Consider the following 21,228-nt stretch of genomic DNA (forward strand, 5'->3'; position numbering starts at 1 on the left):
TAATTGTTGAAGCTTTGAAAGTGGAATTCTTTCCCATTCTTGTTTTATGTAGAACTTCAGTGGTTCAACAGTCCGGGGTCTCCGCTGTCGTATTTTACGCTTCATAATGCGCCACACATTTTCGATGGGAGACAGGTCTGGACTGCAGGTGTGCCAGGAAAGTACCTGCACTCTTTTTTTTACGAAGCCACGCTGTTGTAACACGTGCTGAATGTGGCTTGGAATTGTCTTGCTGAAATAAGCAGGGAAATCCATGAAAAAGACAGCGCTTAGATGGCAGCATATGTTGTTCCAAAACCTGTATGTACCTTTCAGCATTAACGGTGCCTTCACAGATGTGTAAGTTACCCATGCCTTGGGCACTAATACACCCCCATACCATCACAGATGCTGGCTTTTGAACTTTGCGTCGATAACAGTCTGGATGGTTTGCTTCCCCTTTGGTCCGGATGACACGATGTCGAATATTTCCAAAAACAATTTGAAATGTGGACTCGTCAGACCACAGAACACTTTTCCACTTTGCATGAGTTCATCTTAGATGATCTCGGGACCAGAAAAGCCGGTGGCGTTTCTGGATGTTGTTGATAAATGGCTTTCGCTTTGCACAGTAGAGCTTTAACTTGCACTTACAGATGTAGCGACCAACTGTATTTAGTGACAGTGGTTTTCTGAAGTGTTCCTGAGCCCATGTGGTGATATCCTTTAGAGATTGATGTCGGTTTTTCATACAGTGCTGTCTGAGGGATCGAAGGTCACGGTCATTCAATGTTGGTTTCCGGCCATGCCGCTTACGTGGAGTGATTTCTCCAGATTCTCTGAACCTTTTGATGATATTATGGACCGTAGATGTTGAAATCCCTAAATTTCTTGCAATTGCACTTTGAGAAACGTTGTTCTTAAACTGTTTGACTATTTGCTCACGCAGTTGTGGACAAAGGGGTGTACATCGCCCCATCCTTTCTTGTGAAAGGCATTTTTTGGGAAGCTGTTTTTATACCCAATCATGGCACCCACCTGTTCCCAATTAGCCTGCACACCCGTGGGATGTTCTAAATAAGTGTTTGATGAGCATTCCTCAACTTTATCAGTATTTATTGCCACCTTTCCCAACTTCTTTGTCACGTGTTGCTGGCATCAAATTCTAAAGTTAATGATTATTTGCAAAAAAAAAAAAAGTTTATCAGTTTGAACATCAAATATGTTGTCTTTGTAGCATATTCAACTGAATATGGGTTGAGAATGATTTGCAAATCATTGTATTCCATTTACAGTTAGGTCCATAAATATTTGGACTTTGACACAATTTTCAGTATTCCAGCTCTGTACAACACCACAATGGATTTGAAATAAAACAATCAAGATGTGCTTTAAGTGCAGACTTTGAGCTTTAATTTGAGGGTATTTACATCCAAATCAGGTGAACGGTGTAGGAATTACAACACATTTATATTTTATATGTGCCTTCCACTTTTTAAGGGACCAAAAGTAATTGGACAATTGGTTACTCAGCTGTTCCATGGCCAGGTGTGTGTTATTCCCTTGTTTTTTTCCATTTATTTCATTTACAAAGAGCAGATAAAAGGCCTAGATGTCATTTCAAGTGTGGTATATTCATTTGTAATCTGGGGAGGTCATCTCTCAATACGAAGTCCAAAGAGCTGTCACTATCAGTGAAGCAAGCCATCATTATGCTGTAAAATCAAAACAAAGCCATCAGAGAGATAGCAAAAACATTAGGTGTGGCCAAACCAACTGTTGGTATATTCTTAAAAAGAGACAACGCACTGCTGAGCTCAGCAACACCAACAGACATGGAAGACCACGGAAAACAAGTGTGGTGGATGACAGAGAAATCCTTTCCCTTGTCAAGAAAAAGCCCTTCACGACAGTTGGCCAGATGAAGAAAAGTCTCCAGGAGGTAGGTGTATCTGTGTCCAAGTCAACAATTAAGAGAAGACTTCATCAGAGGAAATACAGAGGTTTCATCACAAGGTGTAAACTATTGGTGAGCCTCAAAAACAGGAAAGCCAGATTAGAGTTTGCCAAGAAACATCTAAAAGAGCCTGTGCAGTTCTGGAACAACATCTTATGGACAGATGAGACCAAGATCAACTTGTACCAGAATGATGGAAAGAGAAGAGTATGGAGAAGGGAAGGAACTGCTCAAGATCCAAAGCATACCACCTCATCAGTGAAGCATGGTGGTGGTAGTGGCTTGCATGGCTGCCAGTGGAACTGGATCTCTTATATTTATTGATGATGTGACACCTGACCAAATCAGCAGAATGAATTCTGAAGTGTTTGGGGCAATATTATCTGCTCATATTCAGCCAAATGCTTCAAAACTCATTGGACGGTGCTTCACAGTGCAGATGGACAATGACCCGAAGCATACTGCAAAAGCAACCAAATAGTTTTTAAGGTAAAGAAGTGGAATGTTCTGCAATGGCCAAGTCAATCACCTGACCTGAATCCCATTGAGCATGTTTTTCACTTGCTGAAGACAAAACTGAAGGGAAATGCCCAAAGAACAAGAAGGAAGTGAAGACAGCTGCAGCAGAGGCCCGGCAGAGCATCACCAGGAACGAAATCCAGTGTCTGGTGATGTCTATGTGTTCCACACTTCAGGCTGTCATTGACTGCAAAGGATTTGCAACAAAGTATTAAAAAGTGACAATTTGATTTATGATTATGTTAGTTTGTCCAAATACTTTTGGTCCCTTAAAAAGTGGAAGGCACATATAAAATGTGTTGTAATTTCTACACCGTTCACCTGATTTGGATGTAAATACCCTCAAATTAAAGCTCAAAGTCTTCACTTAAAGCACATCTTGATAGTTTTATTTCAAATCCATTGTGGTGTTGTACAGAGCTGGAATACTGAAAATTGTGTCGATGTCCAAATATTTATGGACCTAACTGTATATTTACATCTAACACAATTTCCCAACTCATATGGAAACAGGGTTTGTAATATGTATGACAAAAAAGAGAGGCAGTCTAACCGGAAAACATTATTACGGTTTCGATTAAAATGTGTCTACAGTTTCATAACCACTCAGCTGCTAATGTATCACTTTTTTTATGTTGCTAATGTATCACAGTTTTTTTATGTTGGCCAAATACCAGATAAAGTGGTACTGGTACAGTACTGTATATACAACTTGGAATAAAAAAATATCACCACATTCACAATTACCATAATCAGCCGGTCAGCCTCACCTTTTCTGGAAAGGTTGACACGTCTACCTATGGGCAGATTCAAGCGATTCAAATCCCGTTGGCCATCAATGAGCAGGTGGCGCACCTTAGAGATAAGGGAAAAAAAAGTAATTAGAGGCTCCTTTCGTATGACATTAATATATTTGAAAAGTTATAGTTTGCTCTTTAAAATAAATGTAAATCCTTAGAGAAATATAGTTAATATAAAAATGTCTGATGGAGTAAACTTTTATGAGACTGACCTGGTGGGAGCGTACACAGCTGGAATTCAGGTTGGGATAGCGGGTGGCGGGGTCAATGGTATACTGATCGAAGTTTTTACTGATGTTCTCTGTGGTAGTTTGAGGCAGCAACCGATAGATGCTTTCCCTGTGAAAAGTTACAACTAATAATGGAGCAACAAATAAAAAAACACACTGTAGCCATTGTAGTGTTTTGCAAAGATACCTTTAAAATAGACACGTGGTATTACCTTAGGCTAACATTTCGATACATTTAGGTCAGTCAAAGTTAACGCGTGGTTAACGCAAATTCTATTTAATGCCACAATGTATATTATGTGCAGTTGATGCTCAACCGCACTGTAGTTTGAAACAGGAAACAGGAAGTGATCTGTTGGTACGTGCGACATGTTAAAATACACTCCATTAGTTGGAGAGACATGGCCGCAGAAAAGGCTTTTATGTTTTCTCTGTTCTCTCCATGTCTAAAGGGTTTGGAGGACAAGTTGCACGTATACAGGCGTGCACTGATAGGCAGCGCAAAAGTTCTCAAAAGTGACTTGCCAAAAAGCTAGTCCAATTTGTAGTGTATTGATACGCATTTTAGGAAATTACTGTACTTATTTTTTAATGACTATTGTGGGTTTTTGTTCTTTAACCGGCGACTACCACATTATTATCTATGTGCATGTCTATGTCAGTGTTTATTGGCATGTGGAATAATGATGTGCCATACAAATTAAAATGTTTTTTTTAATTTTTTTTGCACCATGATAGTAGCAGCTTGTTGCAGGAGCTCTGTGCTATTGTGTGTCCCATTTGTGTTCTTTGATGCTTTTATGTGTTTTTGCCTTGTTTATTTGTTGATTTTTGGATATGCTTCAGGGGAGCTTTTTGGCCATAACTCTGTTGTTTGCACCGTACTCCACATGGAGAGACTGGAGGTTCCAGTTGAGACATGGAGGAACGGACGGGGCTGCGGAGCTGGCGTTGAGCATCGCGCTGTTTGCTTAAGGTTGGCATGGGAGATGTTTGTTTTCTCTCCGGCGGGATGGACGGGTTTCGCGGGGTCCTGGCTGAGTGAGCATGTATCCGACACTTTGGTCTCCCTGGACAGATTCTCGCTCATCCGCGCCGACCGGACGATGGCCAGAGCTGGTGGGCAGTCTGGAATGGAGTAGGGTCTCTTGGTCGCTTTGTTGGGTCTGTTCTTGTCTCTGGCCCACCAACAGAAAATGCATTGCGGAGGCTGCTGCGGTGTATGTGGGTGTTAAGATAGTGTTTTTGTTTTTGTTTGTTGTCTATGCATGGTGCAGTCATATGTGAGTAACATGTTTATTTTTTTTTCTTTTTGCAAATGTTTTGTTTTTCTCATTCATGGTTTTTCGTTGCGTTTGACTTTTGTGGCTGTATGTAGAAATGGTACCACTGAGGTGGCAGCAGGTTGCACCCACTATGTGCTCTTTAATATTTATGTCCTTGTGTTCTTTAATGTTTCCCTCTTATTTGCATATGTTTTTGCCTTGTTCTTTGAGGACTTTTTGAGCCAGCACCACAACCACATGGTTTTGAAATGCACCGGAAAGAGTGGCAGCAGATCACAGTTGCTCCTGGGATTTACATCATTTAACAAATGAGCTACTCCCTGTCAAACAATTGCCCTTGTTAGTCTAAAGATAGGATAGACTTTGTTTAACCCAAAATTAAAGCTGTCCGATAATGGCTTTTTTGCCGATATCCCGATATTGTCCAACTCTTAATTACTGATATCAACCGATACCGATATATACAGTCGTGGAATTAACACATTATTATGCCTAATTTTGTTGTGATGCCCCGCTGGATGCATTAAACAATGTAACAAGGTTTTCCAAAATAAATCAACTCAAGTTATGGAAAAAAATGCCAACATGGCACTGCCATATTTATTATTGAAGTCACAAAGTGCATTATTTTTTCTAACATGCCTCAAAACAGCAGCTTGGAATTTGGGACAGAGAGCATGTCCCAAGAGGTTGAGGTGGGCGGGGTTGGGGGGGCGGGGTTTAGGTGATAGGGGGGTGTATATTGTAGCATCCCGGAAGAGTTAGTGCTGCAAGCGGTTCTGGGTATTTGTTCTGTTGTGTTATGGTGCGGATGTTCTCCCCAAATCTGTTTGTCATTCTTGTTTGGTGTGGGTTCACAGTGTGGCGCATATTTGAAACAGTGTTAAAGTGCAGCCATCCTCAGTGTGACCTGTATGGCTGTTGACCAAATATGCATTGCATTCACTTGTGTGTGTGAAAAGCCGTAGATATTGTGTGATTGGACCGGCACGCAAAGGCAGTGCCCTTAAGGTTTATTGGCGTTCTGTAATTCTCCCTACATCCGTGTACCACTACGTACAGCGGCGTTTTAAGAAGTCATAAATTTTACTTTTTGAAACCGATAATTTCCGAACAGATACCAATAATTTCCGATATTACATTTTAAAGCATTTATCGTCCGCCCGATATTATCGGACATCTCTATCCAAAATGGGAAATTATGTGGTTGCAGTGCATTTTCAAAAAGTCCACAAATAAATGAGTTAAAACACAGGAAAACATTTCTACATACAGCAAAGCCATTTCTACATACAGCTACAAAAGTTAAACGCAAAGAAAAATTCAAAACTGAGCAATAAATAAGTATTGTGCACATACAATTAAACCATGCTGAAAAAAACAAAACAAAGCAAAACAATTATTGTTGTCCACCATCAAAGGGGAACTTCATCCATCCATTTTCTACCGCTTATTCCCTTCGGGGTCGCGGGGGGCGCTGGAGCCTATCTCAGCTACAATCTGTACATTTAAAAAAAATGTTGCTTATTGTTTACAATCATTGAAAGAGACAAGAACAGAGATGTTTTTTTATTCTTGCATTCTAAAGATAACACAAAAAACACTCAAGATGCGGCCAATAGGAGTCCTGTGTCTAAAGGATCTTCGAAAACCTCCATTCATATTGTAAATACACGCTGTAAGTATATATATATATATATATATATATATATATATATATATATATATATATATATATATATATATATATATATGAGCTTCAAGAGGTAGTCACCTGAAATGGTTTTCACTTCACAGGTGTGCTTGAAGCTTATCGAGAGAATGCCAAGAGTGTGCAAAGCAGTAATCAGAGCATATAATATATATATATATATATACATACATATGTGCATGTATATATACACACATATCTACATATATACATATACATGTAGATATATACATATACAAACATGTATCATCCATGTTCTATATACATATATCATCCATCTTCTATATACATACATATATATATATATATATATATATATATATATATACACACATACACACAAACATATATACATACATACAGACACACAAATATACACACAGACACACATACAAACACATATACATATGTATATATATATACACACACACACACACACATGTATATACACAGTATATACATCTCTCTCTCTATATATATATATATATATATATATATATATATATATATATATATATATATATATATATATATGTATATATATATACATATGTATATGTGTTTGTATGTGTGTCTGTGTGTATATTTGTGTGTCTGTATGTGTGTGTTGGCCCTGCGATGAGGTGGCGACTTGTCCAGGGTGTACACCGCCTTCCGCCCGATTGTAGCTGAGATTGGGGTCGCGGGGGGCGCTGGAGCCTAAGGGAATAAGCGGTAGAAAATGGATGAATGGATGTATGTGTGGGAAAAAAATCACAAGCCTACTTCATCTCTACAGGCCTGTTTCATGAGGGGGGTTCCCTCAATCATCAGGAGATTTTAATGGGAGCATTCACATTCCATGGTTTATATAGGGCACAGAGTGGGTGGGTACAGGCTGGCGTAGGGGCGTGGTGATTGGCTCATGTGTTACCTAGGAGGTGTTTCCGTCTGTGGCGGCATGCTGATACAATTTCGCTGCGCTTGTTGAGGGATGACAGGTCTGGACGGTATATAATAAACAGTTTCTCTTTCAAGCATAGGTTGCATCTTTTATTACCACTATTGTAAGGTGTGCTGGATGCAAGAATTTGCCATGTTATTGAATATTCAACATTATTGTCTTTGAGGTCCCAAATGTGTTTGCTGAGTTCTGTGGTATTCCGCAGGTTTTGGTTCCTGAAAGAAGCCTTGTGATTGTTCCATCTGGTTTTAAACTCTCCCTCGGTTAATCCTACATATGTGTCGGATGTGTTAATGTCCTTGCGTGTTACCTTAGATTGGTAAACAACTGATGTTTGTAAGCACCCCCCGTTGAGAGGGCAATCAGGTTTCTTGCGGCAGTTGCAGCCTTTGTTGGTTTTGGGGTCGCTCTGTCCGGGGGCCGACGGCTCATTTGCAATTGTTTTGTTGTGGTTTGAGATAATTTGTCGTATATTGTTCATACAGCTGTAGCTCAATTTAATGTTGTTCTTGTTGAATACTTTTCTTAGGGTGTTGCCTTTGGGAAAGTGTTTGTCAATCAGAGTGAGGAATTTGTGGCCAATGTTAGTTGAGACGTTTTTGCTGTATGGGGGGTTGTACCAGATGATGTTGTTTCGTTTTCTGTTCTTTTTTGGTTGGTTTCCTGGCGTGGGTTCATAGGTGAGGGTGAAATTGTATCTGCTTTCATCAAGGGCTTTTTGGTACGGTGGGGTTGCTTGGTCAAATTCAGCTTTGCTAGATGACAGCATCGATAGCCTTTTATTAATTCCGGTAGGTATTCTTTTCGTGGTGGTGGGTGGGTGGTTGCTGTCATGGTGCACGTATTGGAGTGTTGTGTTGGATTTCGTGAATGGTTGGTAGCTGTTATTTCTCAGGTTGAAAGTGACGTCGAGGAAGTTGACGGTTTGCTTGTTGGCTTCAATCGTGATCCGTAGGCCGTTCTCTTTCAAAATTTGGCATATGCGCTTCTTGGTATTCTCGCTGCTCCTTGGCGAGGCGCGACACACTGCCAGTCCGTCATCACGGTAAATACCAAGGTTCAGGTTGAGGCTAGCGAGCTGGGAGAGGAGGAAACTCCCAACGAGTTCACACGTTTCTGCTCCGTCAAAACTTCCCATAGTGACGTCAAATGTTGCATTGTTCTTTTTTTGCCATGGTGTACTGTTGTGGATGAGAATGGAGTTTTTTGCGTGGATGATGATGTTTCTTTCGTTGCCTGTGATTGAGTCGTAGTCTGAGGTGAAGTCTAGTGCTTGAGTCAGTAGGTCTTGCGTGATGGAAGGGTAAAATTCTTCGATATCGAAGGAGATAAAGTTGTGCTGTTGTTTGTCTTGGATGTTGTTGAACCATTTGATTACTGCTGCTGTATTTCTCCATTGGTTGAGTGGTGTTTTGTCCTTGATTTTTGTGTTGACTCTGTCCAGGATTATTTTGCTGATTTTTCCTATTTCAGATTTAGTTGGGTTTATTAGTCGGCATGTTGGGTTATTTGCGAAGTTGGGTTTGTGGTCCTTCAATGTGATGAAGGCTTCCTTGTTGGCTGTGGCGTCCACCCTGTCCTCAATGTCCAGTTCAGCCGCGATCCTTTTATTTTCCAGGTAGATGTTCTGTAAGGTGCTGGGTTGTGCTTTTTTGTATGATTTGGTGATGCTTCTGTCCAGTAAGGTGTTATGTTCTGGTATGTCCATTCTGTAGAAGTTTGTGGTTTTGTCGGCAGCTATGATGAGGTTGTTTACTTTCTTTATGCGCACATTTGGGACCTCAAAGACAATAATGTTGAATATTCAATAACATGGCAAATTCTTGCATCCAGCACACCTTACAATAGTGGTAATAAAAGATGCAACCTATGCTTGAAAGAGAAACTGTTTATTATATACCGTCCAGACCTGTCATCCCTCAACAAGCGCAGCGAAATTGTATCAGCATGCCGCCACAGACGGAAACACCTCCTAGGTAACACATGAGCCAATCACCACGCCCCTACGCCAGCCTGTACCCACCCACTCTGTGCCCTATATAAACCATGGTATGTGAATGCTCCCATTAAAATCTCCTGATGATTGAGGGAACCCCCTCATGAAACAGGCGTGTAGAGATGAAGTAGTCTTGTGATTTTTTTCCCACACATACATATATTGCGCTCTACTACGGTATCGAGCACTATTTTTTGGATAACCTTATTAAGACATATATATATATATATATATATATATATACATATATATATATATGGCTGGGCGATTATATGTTCGTGATTAATTTGAGTTCAATCATGGTGATCAGGTGTTAGCATATTTCCTCGATCAAACATGGCGAAACTGTCTATTAGAATTTACCGCAATAGTAAACAGGAGGAAAGCAACTATGCTCGGTATAATCCTGCACAGAACATCCATACATCCATCCATACAATCCACATTTATTGACCGTGATCCTGTGTGTGTCCGTGAATGTGTTGGTGTACGTTTGCGTGTGTTTTTGTTCAAGTGTTTGCGCGCGACCTCCCTTTCCATCCATCCATCCATCCATCCATCCATCCATTTTGTGCCGCTTGTCCCTCCCGCGCAGAAATCAGGCTCCTCGCGACATAATTAAGGTTCATTCAACGTTGTGCCTCTTCCTTCCCCTTACACAGCTGGAAGTGCAGCCCAGAACAACAAAATAAAGAAATATAACTAACACTAGCATAATAGTTGGAACAACATTTAGAAGGAACAGCGGCTTCAATGATAGGCTTTAGTTTCACTATCTGCAGCAGCGCACCATTAATCCTGTCCTAAATGCGGACTAGCAGGCACTCACAGAAGTCTTTTATTAATCCTGACCGAGAATAAACACACCCATTAATTTTTACAGAATATGGCATTTTTATATCTCAACATTTAAATCAGACTTTTTGTTTTTGTCTGCAAAGATTCAACTCCTCTTATATAACATATGTAGTAAAAAACTGCATACTATTTTTGAGTTTGATAAAAAAAAAAAACATGTTCCTGAAATAATCATTAAACTTGTTTGTGTTGTTACACATTATTTTACAGTACCTCAAATTCAAACTGCACTTTAATGTAATTTTATTCAAAATATCCAACAGTATTTGAGTTTTAAAAAAACTCTACAATCTGGTTCACCGCTTGCCGTTTGCCAAAAGACTGGTGAGAAGCACTGATGTATACAAGTAATTAAAGAATACAAATAATAATTTACTACTTGAAAATGTTAACTTGAGGTAAAAATCTTTTAGTATTTAGTACACTACTGATACTGTTTCCTGCAGAATGCACTTTCTGATGACAAGCAAAATCAATCAATCATTTATTTATATAGCCCTTAATCACAAGTGTTTCAAAGGGCTGCACAAGCCACAATGACACATAATATACAATAACAAAAGAACTTTGGGAGGGGAAAAAAAAGTTGTCTTTACTCCTACAAAATGTACCAAACAAGAAGCAAAACTGTGGCCCTAAAGCCGAGGTACAGACCGGAGTGTGGAATACCTGTACCATTGCACCTCGTAAACACAATTATATATATATATATATATATATATATATTTAGACAACATGACAGTTGTCGGCTGTGAGCACATATTACCTCGATCAAACATGGTGGATATGTTATTTTATAAGATACTGCAATAGTCAACAGTATGGATGCAAAGGTACTCTCTATAATCCTGCATGGGACAATCCGACTTTAATAAAAAAAATAAAAAAATTGTGATATTAATCGAGATCGGATCATTTTTTTGTCATATCGCCGAGCTTTGACATATGCACACATACAGTACATATATAAATATATACAGTTGTGGTCAAACGTTTACATACACTTGTAAAGACCATAATGTCAATGCTGTTTTGAGTTTCTAATAATTTCTACAACTCTTATTTTTGTGTCCAAACAGCTACATTTTTGTTTCATCTGACCACAGAACTTTCCTCCAGAAGGTTTTATCTTTGTCTATGTGATGTCAGATGAAACAAAAATTGCGCTGTTTGGCCACAACACCCAGCAGTATGTTTGGAGGGGAAAAGGTGAGGCCTTTAATCCCAGGAACACCACACCTACCGTCAAGCATGGTGGTGGTAGTATTATGCTCTGGGCCTGTTTTGCTGCCAATGGAACTGGCGCTTTACAGAGAGTAAATGGGACAAGGAAAAAGGAGGATTACCTCCAAATTTTTCAGGACAACCTAAAATCATCAGCCCTGCGGTCCCTTCCAAGGTTTCTCGTTGTTCCCATTGGGTTGAATTTTGTCTTGCCCTGATGTGGGATCAGAGCCGAGGATGTTGTTGTGGCTTGTGCAGCCCTTTGAGACATTTGTGATTAAGGGCTATATAAGTAAACTTTGATTGAATGAATGACTAGCTGTGTACAAACACAACATGAGGTCTAGGCTAATACTTTACAGATACTGTAATATAATTGTTCATGTTTTTCAGTCAGCACAGATTGGTGTCATATCGCAAAGCCATTCAGCTGCTGAAGCAGAAGCTATAGCTTACCGCTTGCCGTAGCACTGTGAGTGTCTTGTTAGCAAGGAGACGTGTTCTTACGCTAGAAAAATAGTTTCTCAGTCGTCCCTCTTACGACAACAATATCACTACAGCTTGATTATAAAGGTTATGGAACATAAATGAAGTATTGCTTGCGGTTTTTGGATGCATTTTTAGAGTGATTTAGAGGCAAAATGCATTTCTCACATTAGCTGTGTTGCTAGCCATCTAGAAAGATTATTACAAGTTAGAATGCAAAAAACAAAAAACGCGTTCTTGTCTCTCTCAAGAATTTTGAACGATAGGCAAAATAAAATAAAAAAAGTTCAGTTCCTCTTTAACTGACATAACTAAGAAGAATATATTCAAGATGTTCAGTGCATCATCACCTTAGCAAAAATGGCCTGCACAGTTTAACACCGGCAGTGGGGAATAAATGAGTGAGTACAATTGTTTGGGCATGCCTTAAAACACACGCCCCAGACATAGAAACGCCCCTGTTCATCAGAGATCTTATTTCTTCGAGAAGGAAAAATTATCTCACACAAACCTCTCAGCCAGTATCTCCAGAGGGTTCTTGCCTTGCGCAAAGCCCCTCACCATCCAAGCTGTGTCAAACGCTGCCAGAAAACCCCGAGCACAACCTGTGCCCATCGGCCAGAAGGGCTGCAAATAAAGAGCATATAACTTTTACCAGGCACACACAAATCAGTGGACCACTCTTTTCCACTCAAGATGTATACCTCAAGCAAACTATCTCCCACCAGTGCAACCAGTAGATGATGTCCATGTTTCTCCCTGATCAAGGCAGCATTCTCTGAGGCATACATGCTGGTGAAGTCAAACATTGCAACGTCTGGCTGCCCATAGTGGTTGATGGCATAGTCCAGTGATGGTAGCTGGTAATTGGTGCCAAAGTCAGCTGCCTCACGGGCATAGGAGAGCAATGCTTCCTGGTTTACATTGTCACTGCTAAGTAGACGCTCTGTTTCTACATGATCCTGGATCCAAAACAAACAAGCAGAAACCTTTAGTACAGAAAAAGAAACTTCATGTCTAATATTTTAAGGGAATTTTGGTCATTTTATGACCAAATATATTGCTGATCCAAGTAATGCAAATAGAATGTTGATCTCAGTAATAGCTGAGCAAGTTGCAGATTGTAATTAATCTTGCTGACTGAATAAAGGTCATCCAATCCATGGCAACTACAAATACAAAGTTTGGTTTCCAAGGGATAATAACAGGAAACATGCTCGGTAATGATTACCATAGCCTTTAAAGTGGCAAGCGTGTAATGGTTCAGGAAGCAGTTTTGTGTTTATTTGCTTTTATCTCATGCAATGCAGATCAGCAGCAACAACATTCTTAGTCAGCAGGACAACAGTCGTGAGTGATGAGTTTAAACATGTCGTCCTGCATGAGTCATTCAGGAAATAATTTTATGTTGTTTAAACTTGTTACCACAGTAATATGTTTGTGCTCAATCATTCAAGACTAAGAATTACTATAAAATGGCATTTAGGATAATAATGACCTAAGTTAAAGACCTGTGACTTAAACAGAATGATGGATGGAGGAAGAGCTCAGTGCAGAAGAGTTTAGACATTTTTACTCTGGGTTTGAATCTTTGAGCACCTAACAATTCGATCTGATTCCTGGGGTAACGATTTAATTCGGAATCGATTTTCAATTAAACACGATTCTCAATTCAAAACGATTCTTGCAATGTATTATTTGGTAAATTAATTGTAAGGAAACTTTTTCAAAACAGGTTACAGGTTACACAAACTCCTAGTTGCATGGAGTTTTATTTTTTTTCTCTCGATGTTTTTAAATTATAAATCGATTTAGAATCGGAATAAATGAACAAGGATGTGACTGGGCGTTTTTGTGCAACCCTAATTTTTACATCCCTGAGAAAACTTATGCTGAAATGGCATTTTTTGCACAGTAAACAGAAATGACTGTACTGAAATTAGAAAATTGACTCAAATGTCAAACAAGCAGCGTTTGCAGTGATTACTTACATTAATAATAACTCCTTTGTACAGCAAACTTTGTTTCTTTGCAGTCATGACAAAGTAGTGGGTGTTGTCTTTGTAGTAAACTATATTCTCCAAGTCAATTCCTAAAAACGTAAACAGAGAAAGACACGGAAGAAGTGACATGATTGAAAATGCAGACTACTGCACAATATACAGTGTATGATTTTCAGAAAACCAAACATTGATGATACATAGGTGCTATAACAGGGGTGCCCACACTTTTTCAGCAGGCAAGCTACTTTTCAAATGACCAAGTCAAGGTGATCTACCTCATCTTTATATATGTATTGGCGACCTTGTCCTTTTGGTCATTACCCAAAGTTCATGACCATAGGTGAGGGTAGGAACGTAGACCGACCTGTAAATCGAGAGTTTCGCTTTCTGGCTCAGCTCCATCTTCACCACAACAGACCGGTGCAGTGACTGCATCACTGTAGACGCCGCACCAATCCGTCTGTCAATCTCGCGGTCTATTCTTTCCTAACTTGTGAACAAGACCCCGAGATACATGAACTCTAAGTTAACATGTTATATATACATAATATGTATTATGTTGTAATTGTATGAATGTTTGAAATAAACTGAAACCATACCCATAACCATAACATATATATTCCTTTCTTTCAGGAAGACAAAAATATAAGTTGGTGTAATGCCTGATTCTGATGACTAGCATTGATTGGAATCAGACAGGATTCACAGTAGTGCTGATAACTTCCACATTTTCGAATTTACATTGTGGAAGTGAAAAAAGTCCTCCTTTCTGTCCAATACCACATGAAAGTGCTTGTTTTTGGCATCTTATTTGCCCAACTTCCATATCTGTTTTTAAACACGTTACAAGAAATACATTGACGACAAACTCCGTAGCTTACTAGTTTGTGTGTGCGAGCTTTCTGAGACTCTTATTTTGTTAGTACAGGCAGGATGGCGCAGCAATTTAATTGTGAAGACAGGAACCATGCGGTCAGTCTTTTGGCTTTTGACGGCATGTACGTCGCGAGAGTCTGTTTCTCGCCTTCCTGTCAGTCTTTTTATTCTTAATACTGAGCTCGCAGCACCCAGCGTCATCGCACAAGATCCTCGAGTGCAGCGAATGTCAATCAAGCAAAAAAAGTGACATAGTAAATAGTTATAATTGCTCATTTTTAGGACTACTTATTTAATGCCTGGCTGGCAATCGACTGACACACCTTACGCAATCGACCAGTAGCTCATGATCGACGTAATGGGCACCCCTGTGCTATAATTTGCTAATGTACCCGTTTCCTCTTTGAGTTCCAGGAAGAACTTCTGGTTGAAGATGAAGGCAACTCCACTGATTTCCTCTACTTTGGCCTCTGCTGTAGTGTTCCTGTTAACAAAGTTAGCAGTAATGGCAATGGCCAGCTTTCCTCGAAACTCCTTGCGGCCAAACCCTATAAAAAGTCAAAATAAACATTTGTGAAAAAGCAAGTCTTTCCCAAAACAGAATGTTTCCACCACCATGTTTGACCATAGAGATGGTGTTCTTTGGGTCATATTCTGAATTTCTCTGCCTTGAAACATGGCGAGTCGAGTTGATCATCTGACCATATTAAATTCTCTTTAACCTTCTCTGAATCATTCAAGTGTCACTACTGACACACTTTAGATGGGCCTTAATAATCTGCCTTTTTGAGCAAGTGGGCCATGCAGTCACTGCAAGATCTCAATCCATTGCAGCAAAGTGTGTTATCAAAAGTTTTCTTCGTGACTTTGCTCCCAACTCCATTGAGATTATAAAAAAGCTCCTCCTATGTAATTATGGGGTAATCCTTCATCTTTCTCACAATCATCCTTTCCCCACAGGGCGAGATCTTGTATGGAGCTCCAAAGCGAGGGTGATTGACTGTTATCCGGTAGTGGTCTCTTTATCACCAAGCTTCTTGCTGAAAGGGCATGATTTATTTTTGTGGTTCATGTATCAAAATCAAATACATACATCCATTTAGTTTTCATATTTAGGTTTTGATTCTTGTATCTCGGCACAATACATTTTCATTTCTAAGCATTTGGTAAGGTCAAATTAAGTATAATGTTTTGATTGGCTTCCTCCCAAGATTTTCAGTCCTGATAAAGAATAAATAACCAGTGCTTGTCTTAAAGACATTTGGTCATGTGTTCATGTGAGTAGATATCTTCTCTACATCACTCAGCATTCAGATGAGTCTTCTTGAGCAGGGGGATTTTGCAGATACTGCAGAAAGCTTGTCTTTTGTGTTTATGGTCCTTGCCCCCTAAAGATCATTATTAACCTCCTTCCATGTACCTGTGTAAATTCCCTCACTTTTCTCAGAATGATCCTTACACCACAGGATGAAATCTTGCATGGCACTCCAGAGCAAGGGGCGTTTTTTCTGAATTATTCCATCAAAAACCCTGTCTTTCTCACCAAGTTTCTTGCCAATTGTCCCAGAAGCCCTTTGACTTGGTGGTGGGGAAGATGTTGGAATGGAAGTGATTGGTTCTATGACAGATGCATTTTCTCCACATAGCAAGTTCAGACTAATACAGTATATGCACTTCATGGGCAATGCTTGCTGGTTAAGGGGAACATACTTATTTTTATCAATCCAATACAAATTAATCTGGAACCTTTATCGATTGTTTTTTGTGAATGTTTCTTTACATTCTTTATCTATATTACAATTAATATTCTAGACTGTTCATGTCTACACAAGTACCATTTGTTCTTTCCACTTTACCATCTAATGTGTTTTTGCGTCCATCAGCTCCAATCACCACTTCGAAGTCAAAGTCAGAGATTGAGTGGTTTGAGGGACGGACGTCTGCTCTCCAACTACGACCTAAAGAGGAGCAGAGCAAATCAGTTTGATAAATCTCATAAGGATAACATTTATCACACAGTGGTATCTCGAGTTGTATGATATATCGGTACTAATATAAACTATGTTTCTTACAAGTATCCTCCCTGCAGGACGAGAAATAGCTAAACATGCTTCACTACATACCGTGGGAGGATAAAATAGCTTACCGCTAACAACAAGCTAGCGCTCGTCAATGTAAACAAATGTCATGACATCGACTGTAACGATACCAAGTACAAGACCTGCATATAGTCAATACTACAATCATTATATTGATTTTTTTTTTTTCATCAAAAAATATTTTTTTATTGTTTATAAACTCTGGAATACGTCCCTGGACACAGAATAACTTTAATTATGATCAATGTATGGCCCTGTAAGTACTTGGTATTGGATTGATATCCACCCAAAGCTTATGTAAAGTATCCAAACAACAGAAGAGGAAGTGATTATTACATTTGAACAAAAGTGTAGATAGAACATGTTAAAACAGAAAGTAAGCAAATATTAACAGTAAATGAACAAGTCGATAAATATTCCATCCATTGTCTACCATGTGTCCCTCATAATTTTGACAAAATAATATAATATTTTATTGCATACTTCAACAACAAAATTCGGAGCCTTTGTAACCCGTTTGCTTACTACTACTAAAATGAAACACGAAACAACCCTAAACTGTGTTAGCAGTAGTTCAAACCTTGGAGTTACTAGGGGTCAGTGCAGTTTGTGTCAAGTTTTAAGGTGGTGAAAAAAAACGTTTTTTACTGACCAGTTCCACCGACCGAGGTCTTGTTTCTTCCATAGTTGGAAGACTGAGCCCCGCCCCTCTGTGCATGGAGCAAGAGGGAGGGACACATAGAGCTCTCAGTGATCAGGGACGCTTTTGCGTCAATCACTTGTCCATTTGGTTATGGTTTAAGTTTATTTCAAACAGGCTATACAGATGGGCGAAAATTTTACTGTAGTTTGATCAAATTTGGATACATTTATTTTAGGGACAAAATGCAATGAAAGGGTAGAAACCCTATTCGCACATGTGCAACAGTTTTTTTGTTTTTGTTTTATTTTTAAAGTTGGATGTCTATTTTAGGCGCATCCATGCATTTTCTACCGCTTGTCCCTTTTTGGGGTCGAGCCTATTGAAGCTGCATTCAGGAGGAAGGTGGCGTACACCCTGGACAAGTCGCCACCTCATCGCAGGGCCAACACAGATAGACAACATTCACACTCACATTCACACACTAGGGCCAATTTAGTGTTGCCAATCAACCTATCCCCAGGTGCATGTTTTTGGCGGTGGGAGGAAGCTGGAGTACCCGGAGAGAACCCACGCAGTCACGGGGAGAACATGCAAACTCCACACAGAAAGATCTCGAGCCTGGGATTGAACCCAGGACTGCTCAGGACCTTCGTATTGTGAGGCACATACACTATTTTAGGCGCATTTTCGTGTAAATTTGACGCACCGTACAGCCCTGTAATGGCGGGGGATGCTTTTTCACATTTTTGCTTGCAACTTAAAGCGTAACAATTCAGAGAGACAGCTTACACATTTTTGGAATTTTGCCTATTGTTCTGACTTTTGTTTACGAGTTAAAATGTATTAACATTTTTTATTTTAATGCATTCTGAATATTAAATAAATGGGATCAAAAGTCAGTTTACATAGGAGCCTATGAGAATCGCTCTATTCTGCCAATAAAAGCCCTTAAAAAACATACAAACACCTCCATTAAGGTTTTATAAACATACTGGTAGTATATATGTAATTTAAACGGGCAAATTAATAACAACATTTAATATTTACGTATTTTGATCATTTTATCATTAACATTACATTCCAAATTAATTCCATCACCTTTGCTTTTCCCCCCCCACTACATCACTGATTTCTACTCACTGCGGACTTCATGAGAGCCAACAGACATAATAAAACATCACTTACCGTGCAATATCTGCTGTCATTAAGATGCCGACTGATAGAATATTGTTATATTCCCGTTTTAGATTAAAAATGACTCATAATCCTCACAAAGAAAAGGGGGGTAGAACCAAGCGTCTTTTCGTGTAGTTCTCGCCATTCCCGGGTCTGAATTGGCTGTCAAAGTGTACCAACTTGTCGGAATACGTCCTGGTCCTTTTGTGCAGATGAGAGGCATGATTTATGATCTAGAATAAACTTACACGAGTAAAGAAATCACCTTACCAGTTGATGTAAACATTGGCACACATGCTAATGACCACGGCGCTGCTATAAATAGTTTGTCTGCGTTATCGCTTATGATAGCAATATCACTAATACTTGGTTAATATTCAAATCACGAAATGTAAATGAAGTATTATTGTCGCTTTTTGGATGGTTTTTTTATTAGGTTTTATGGGCGGTTTTATGTTTTTTTACGAGTTAGAATGCATTAAAAAAAATTAAAATTTGTCGCCATGTGTTTCGTAATGATTGTCAAAGACATGAAACTTTCCAAAAATGTACAGTTCCCCTTTAAGCTGGGGAACTCTTCAGTTGAGAGACCACTGTACGACTATTTCATGCATTATGATGATGGCAAATTGTATATTTTATCTAGCAATTAAAATAAATAATAATACATACTTCAAAAACACACAAAAACACACAAAAAAAAACATACGTACACAATTTCCCCCCCCAATTTCATGAATTACTTTGAAAACTTTGCTCTTTGTGAAATGTAATTGTGGAGGAGTGATTGTTATATTGTTACACAGTCTGCTATGTGACTGTTACACTATACAGTTTGGGATGCTGCACATATGTATGTGTTTTAGTCAATAATCATTTGCCCAACAACTCCTCTACATTCATGAGTGCAACAGTACTTTTAAATAGAGTGAACAAATATTGGGGTTAATTGTTGACAAATGTTTGACTGACTTTGGTGAAAATGAAACAGAAGCTTATGAATAATAATAAAACCTAATTTTATGATCACTTTACAAATAGTACTCAAAGCAAATGCCTTGGAAAGTTCTTGCACTTTATCACAATATACAGTATGTTGTGCATGGGGATCCATATATAGCACAAATATGCAGGCACTTGTGGTGGGAGAAACTTTCTGTCACACAAACTTACTGTTATCAGCCTGATTTTCCGACGGTTCTAAAAGCTTGATGAATTCCACACCAACATGAACCTCGACCCCCAGAATCAGACAAACTTTCAGCAGCATCAGCTGGAGCTGACGGATACCTGGGAATAACAGAATAACTTATTGTAAGTAATGTATACAAAAACACAACTGTAAGGCCCAAAACACAGTTTGAATGAATATATCAGCCAAGTTTCATCTAGTGAGTCTATACATCGAAGTTAAATTGGATTTGCCGACAATTATGTTGTTACGTAGATGTACATCATGTGTTTGTAAATATTATATTGAAAGTTATTAACTTACCAACAGAGGTATTTAGGGCTTGACATGTCAAAATGGTACATTGATTTTATTTGATGAGCGCTTTTCTACCTTCAAGATAATCAAAGCGCTTTGACAATATTACCACATTTACCTACTGATGACGCAGCAGCAGGAGCAACTAGGGGTTCAGTATCTTGCTCAAGGATACTTCGACATGGTTACAGGGGGACTGAGAATCGAACACGCAACCATCAGGTTGGGATACAACCACTCTACCACCTGAGCCAGGCTGCCCAAAGAAAACATGTGCACGAACATATTAGAAATAAAATTCCGCCATAACATTAAAATCTTCCTCATAATGGTCTAAAAATAGACAAATCAGCACTGTAGTTTTTTGTGTAATCATATTAAAATACACCTAATGTTATGACCAACAGCTACCATAGTGCTCATTGATTTGTGAATAATGGGGGAAAGAATTATCTGATCTACTAATTTTGTAGGTGTACCCGATTACAAAGACATAAACATTCCGTAAATTGTATGGTATGTTTATCTTAACTGACAACAAAAGAATATAACCATTAAACATTACACAAAGGTTACACATTTATTTGTATTTGATCGAGTGAAATACACATACTGTAATATTTGCTCACCTATACCAACCAGCAATAATTCTGACCTCTCCAGACCTGTCATATGACCATGAGGAACACAAAGGAGTCCTGTCCCTTTAGGAAAGGTATTCCTAATCTTAATTTGTTAAGTGGATGAAATAAACCTTCACTTCAAATCTCTCTAGTGCCATGAGCAAGACCATTGAATTGACAACAAAACCTCAGGGACACGCTTGAAGACCTGCACAAGATTGCAGTGGGCTACAAGACCATCCGCAAAAGCTTAGTGAGAAAGAAACCCATCCATTGGCAAATCAAAGTACAGTAATACAAGAGATCATGAAATTGCCCTCACTCTGGAAC

At 39.0% G+C, this 21,228-nt stretch overlaps 1 protein-coding gene across 3 annotated transcripts in view; it reads right to left on the reverse strand.

Moving 5' to 3' along the window:
- mical2b (microtubule associated monooxygenase, calponin and LIM domain containing 2b) overlaps window positions 1-21,228 on the reverse strand; it is a 123,200-nt gene that overhangs the window by 57,842 nt on the left and 44,130 nt on the right. For all 3 annotated transcript variants that reach the window (XM_061969796.2, XM_061969798.2, XM_061969797.2), the window contains exons 4-11: window positions 19,960-20,076; window positions 16,725-16,826; window positions 15,261-15,416; window positions 13,981-14,081; window positions 12,694-12,951; window positions 12,501-12,616; window positions 3,468-3,594; window positions 3,226-3,310 (exon numbers count right to left, since the gene is read on the reverse strand). In XM_061969796.2, coding sequence (XP_061825780.2) covers window positions 3,226-3,310; window positions 3,468-3,594; window positions 12,501-12,616; window positions 12,694-12,951; window positions 13,981-14,081; window positions 15,261-15,416; window positions 16,725-16,826; window positions 19,960-20,076 — 1,062 coding nt within the window. The remainder of the gene's footprint in view (window positions 1-3,225; window positions 3,311-3,467; window positions 3,595-12,500; window positions 12,617-12,693; window positions 12,952-13,980; window positions 14,082-15,260; window positions 15,417-16,724; window positions 16,827-19,959; window positions 20,077-21,228) is intronic.

The sequence above is a fragment of the Nerophis lumbriciformis genome, linkage group LG10 (genome assembly GCF_033978685.3).
Source record: "Nerophis lumbriciformis linkage group LG10, RoL_Nlum_v2.1, whole genome shotgun sequence".
Classification (NCBI taxonomy): domain Eukaryota; kingdom Metazoa; phylum Chordata; class Actinopteri; order Syngnathiformes; family Syngnathidae; genus Nerophis; species Nerophis lumbriciformis.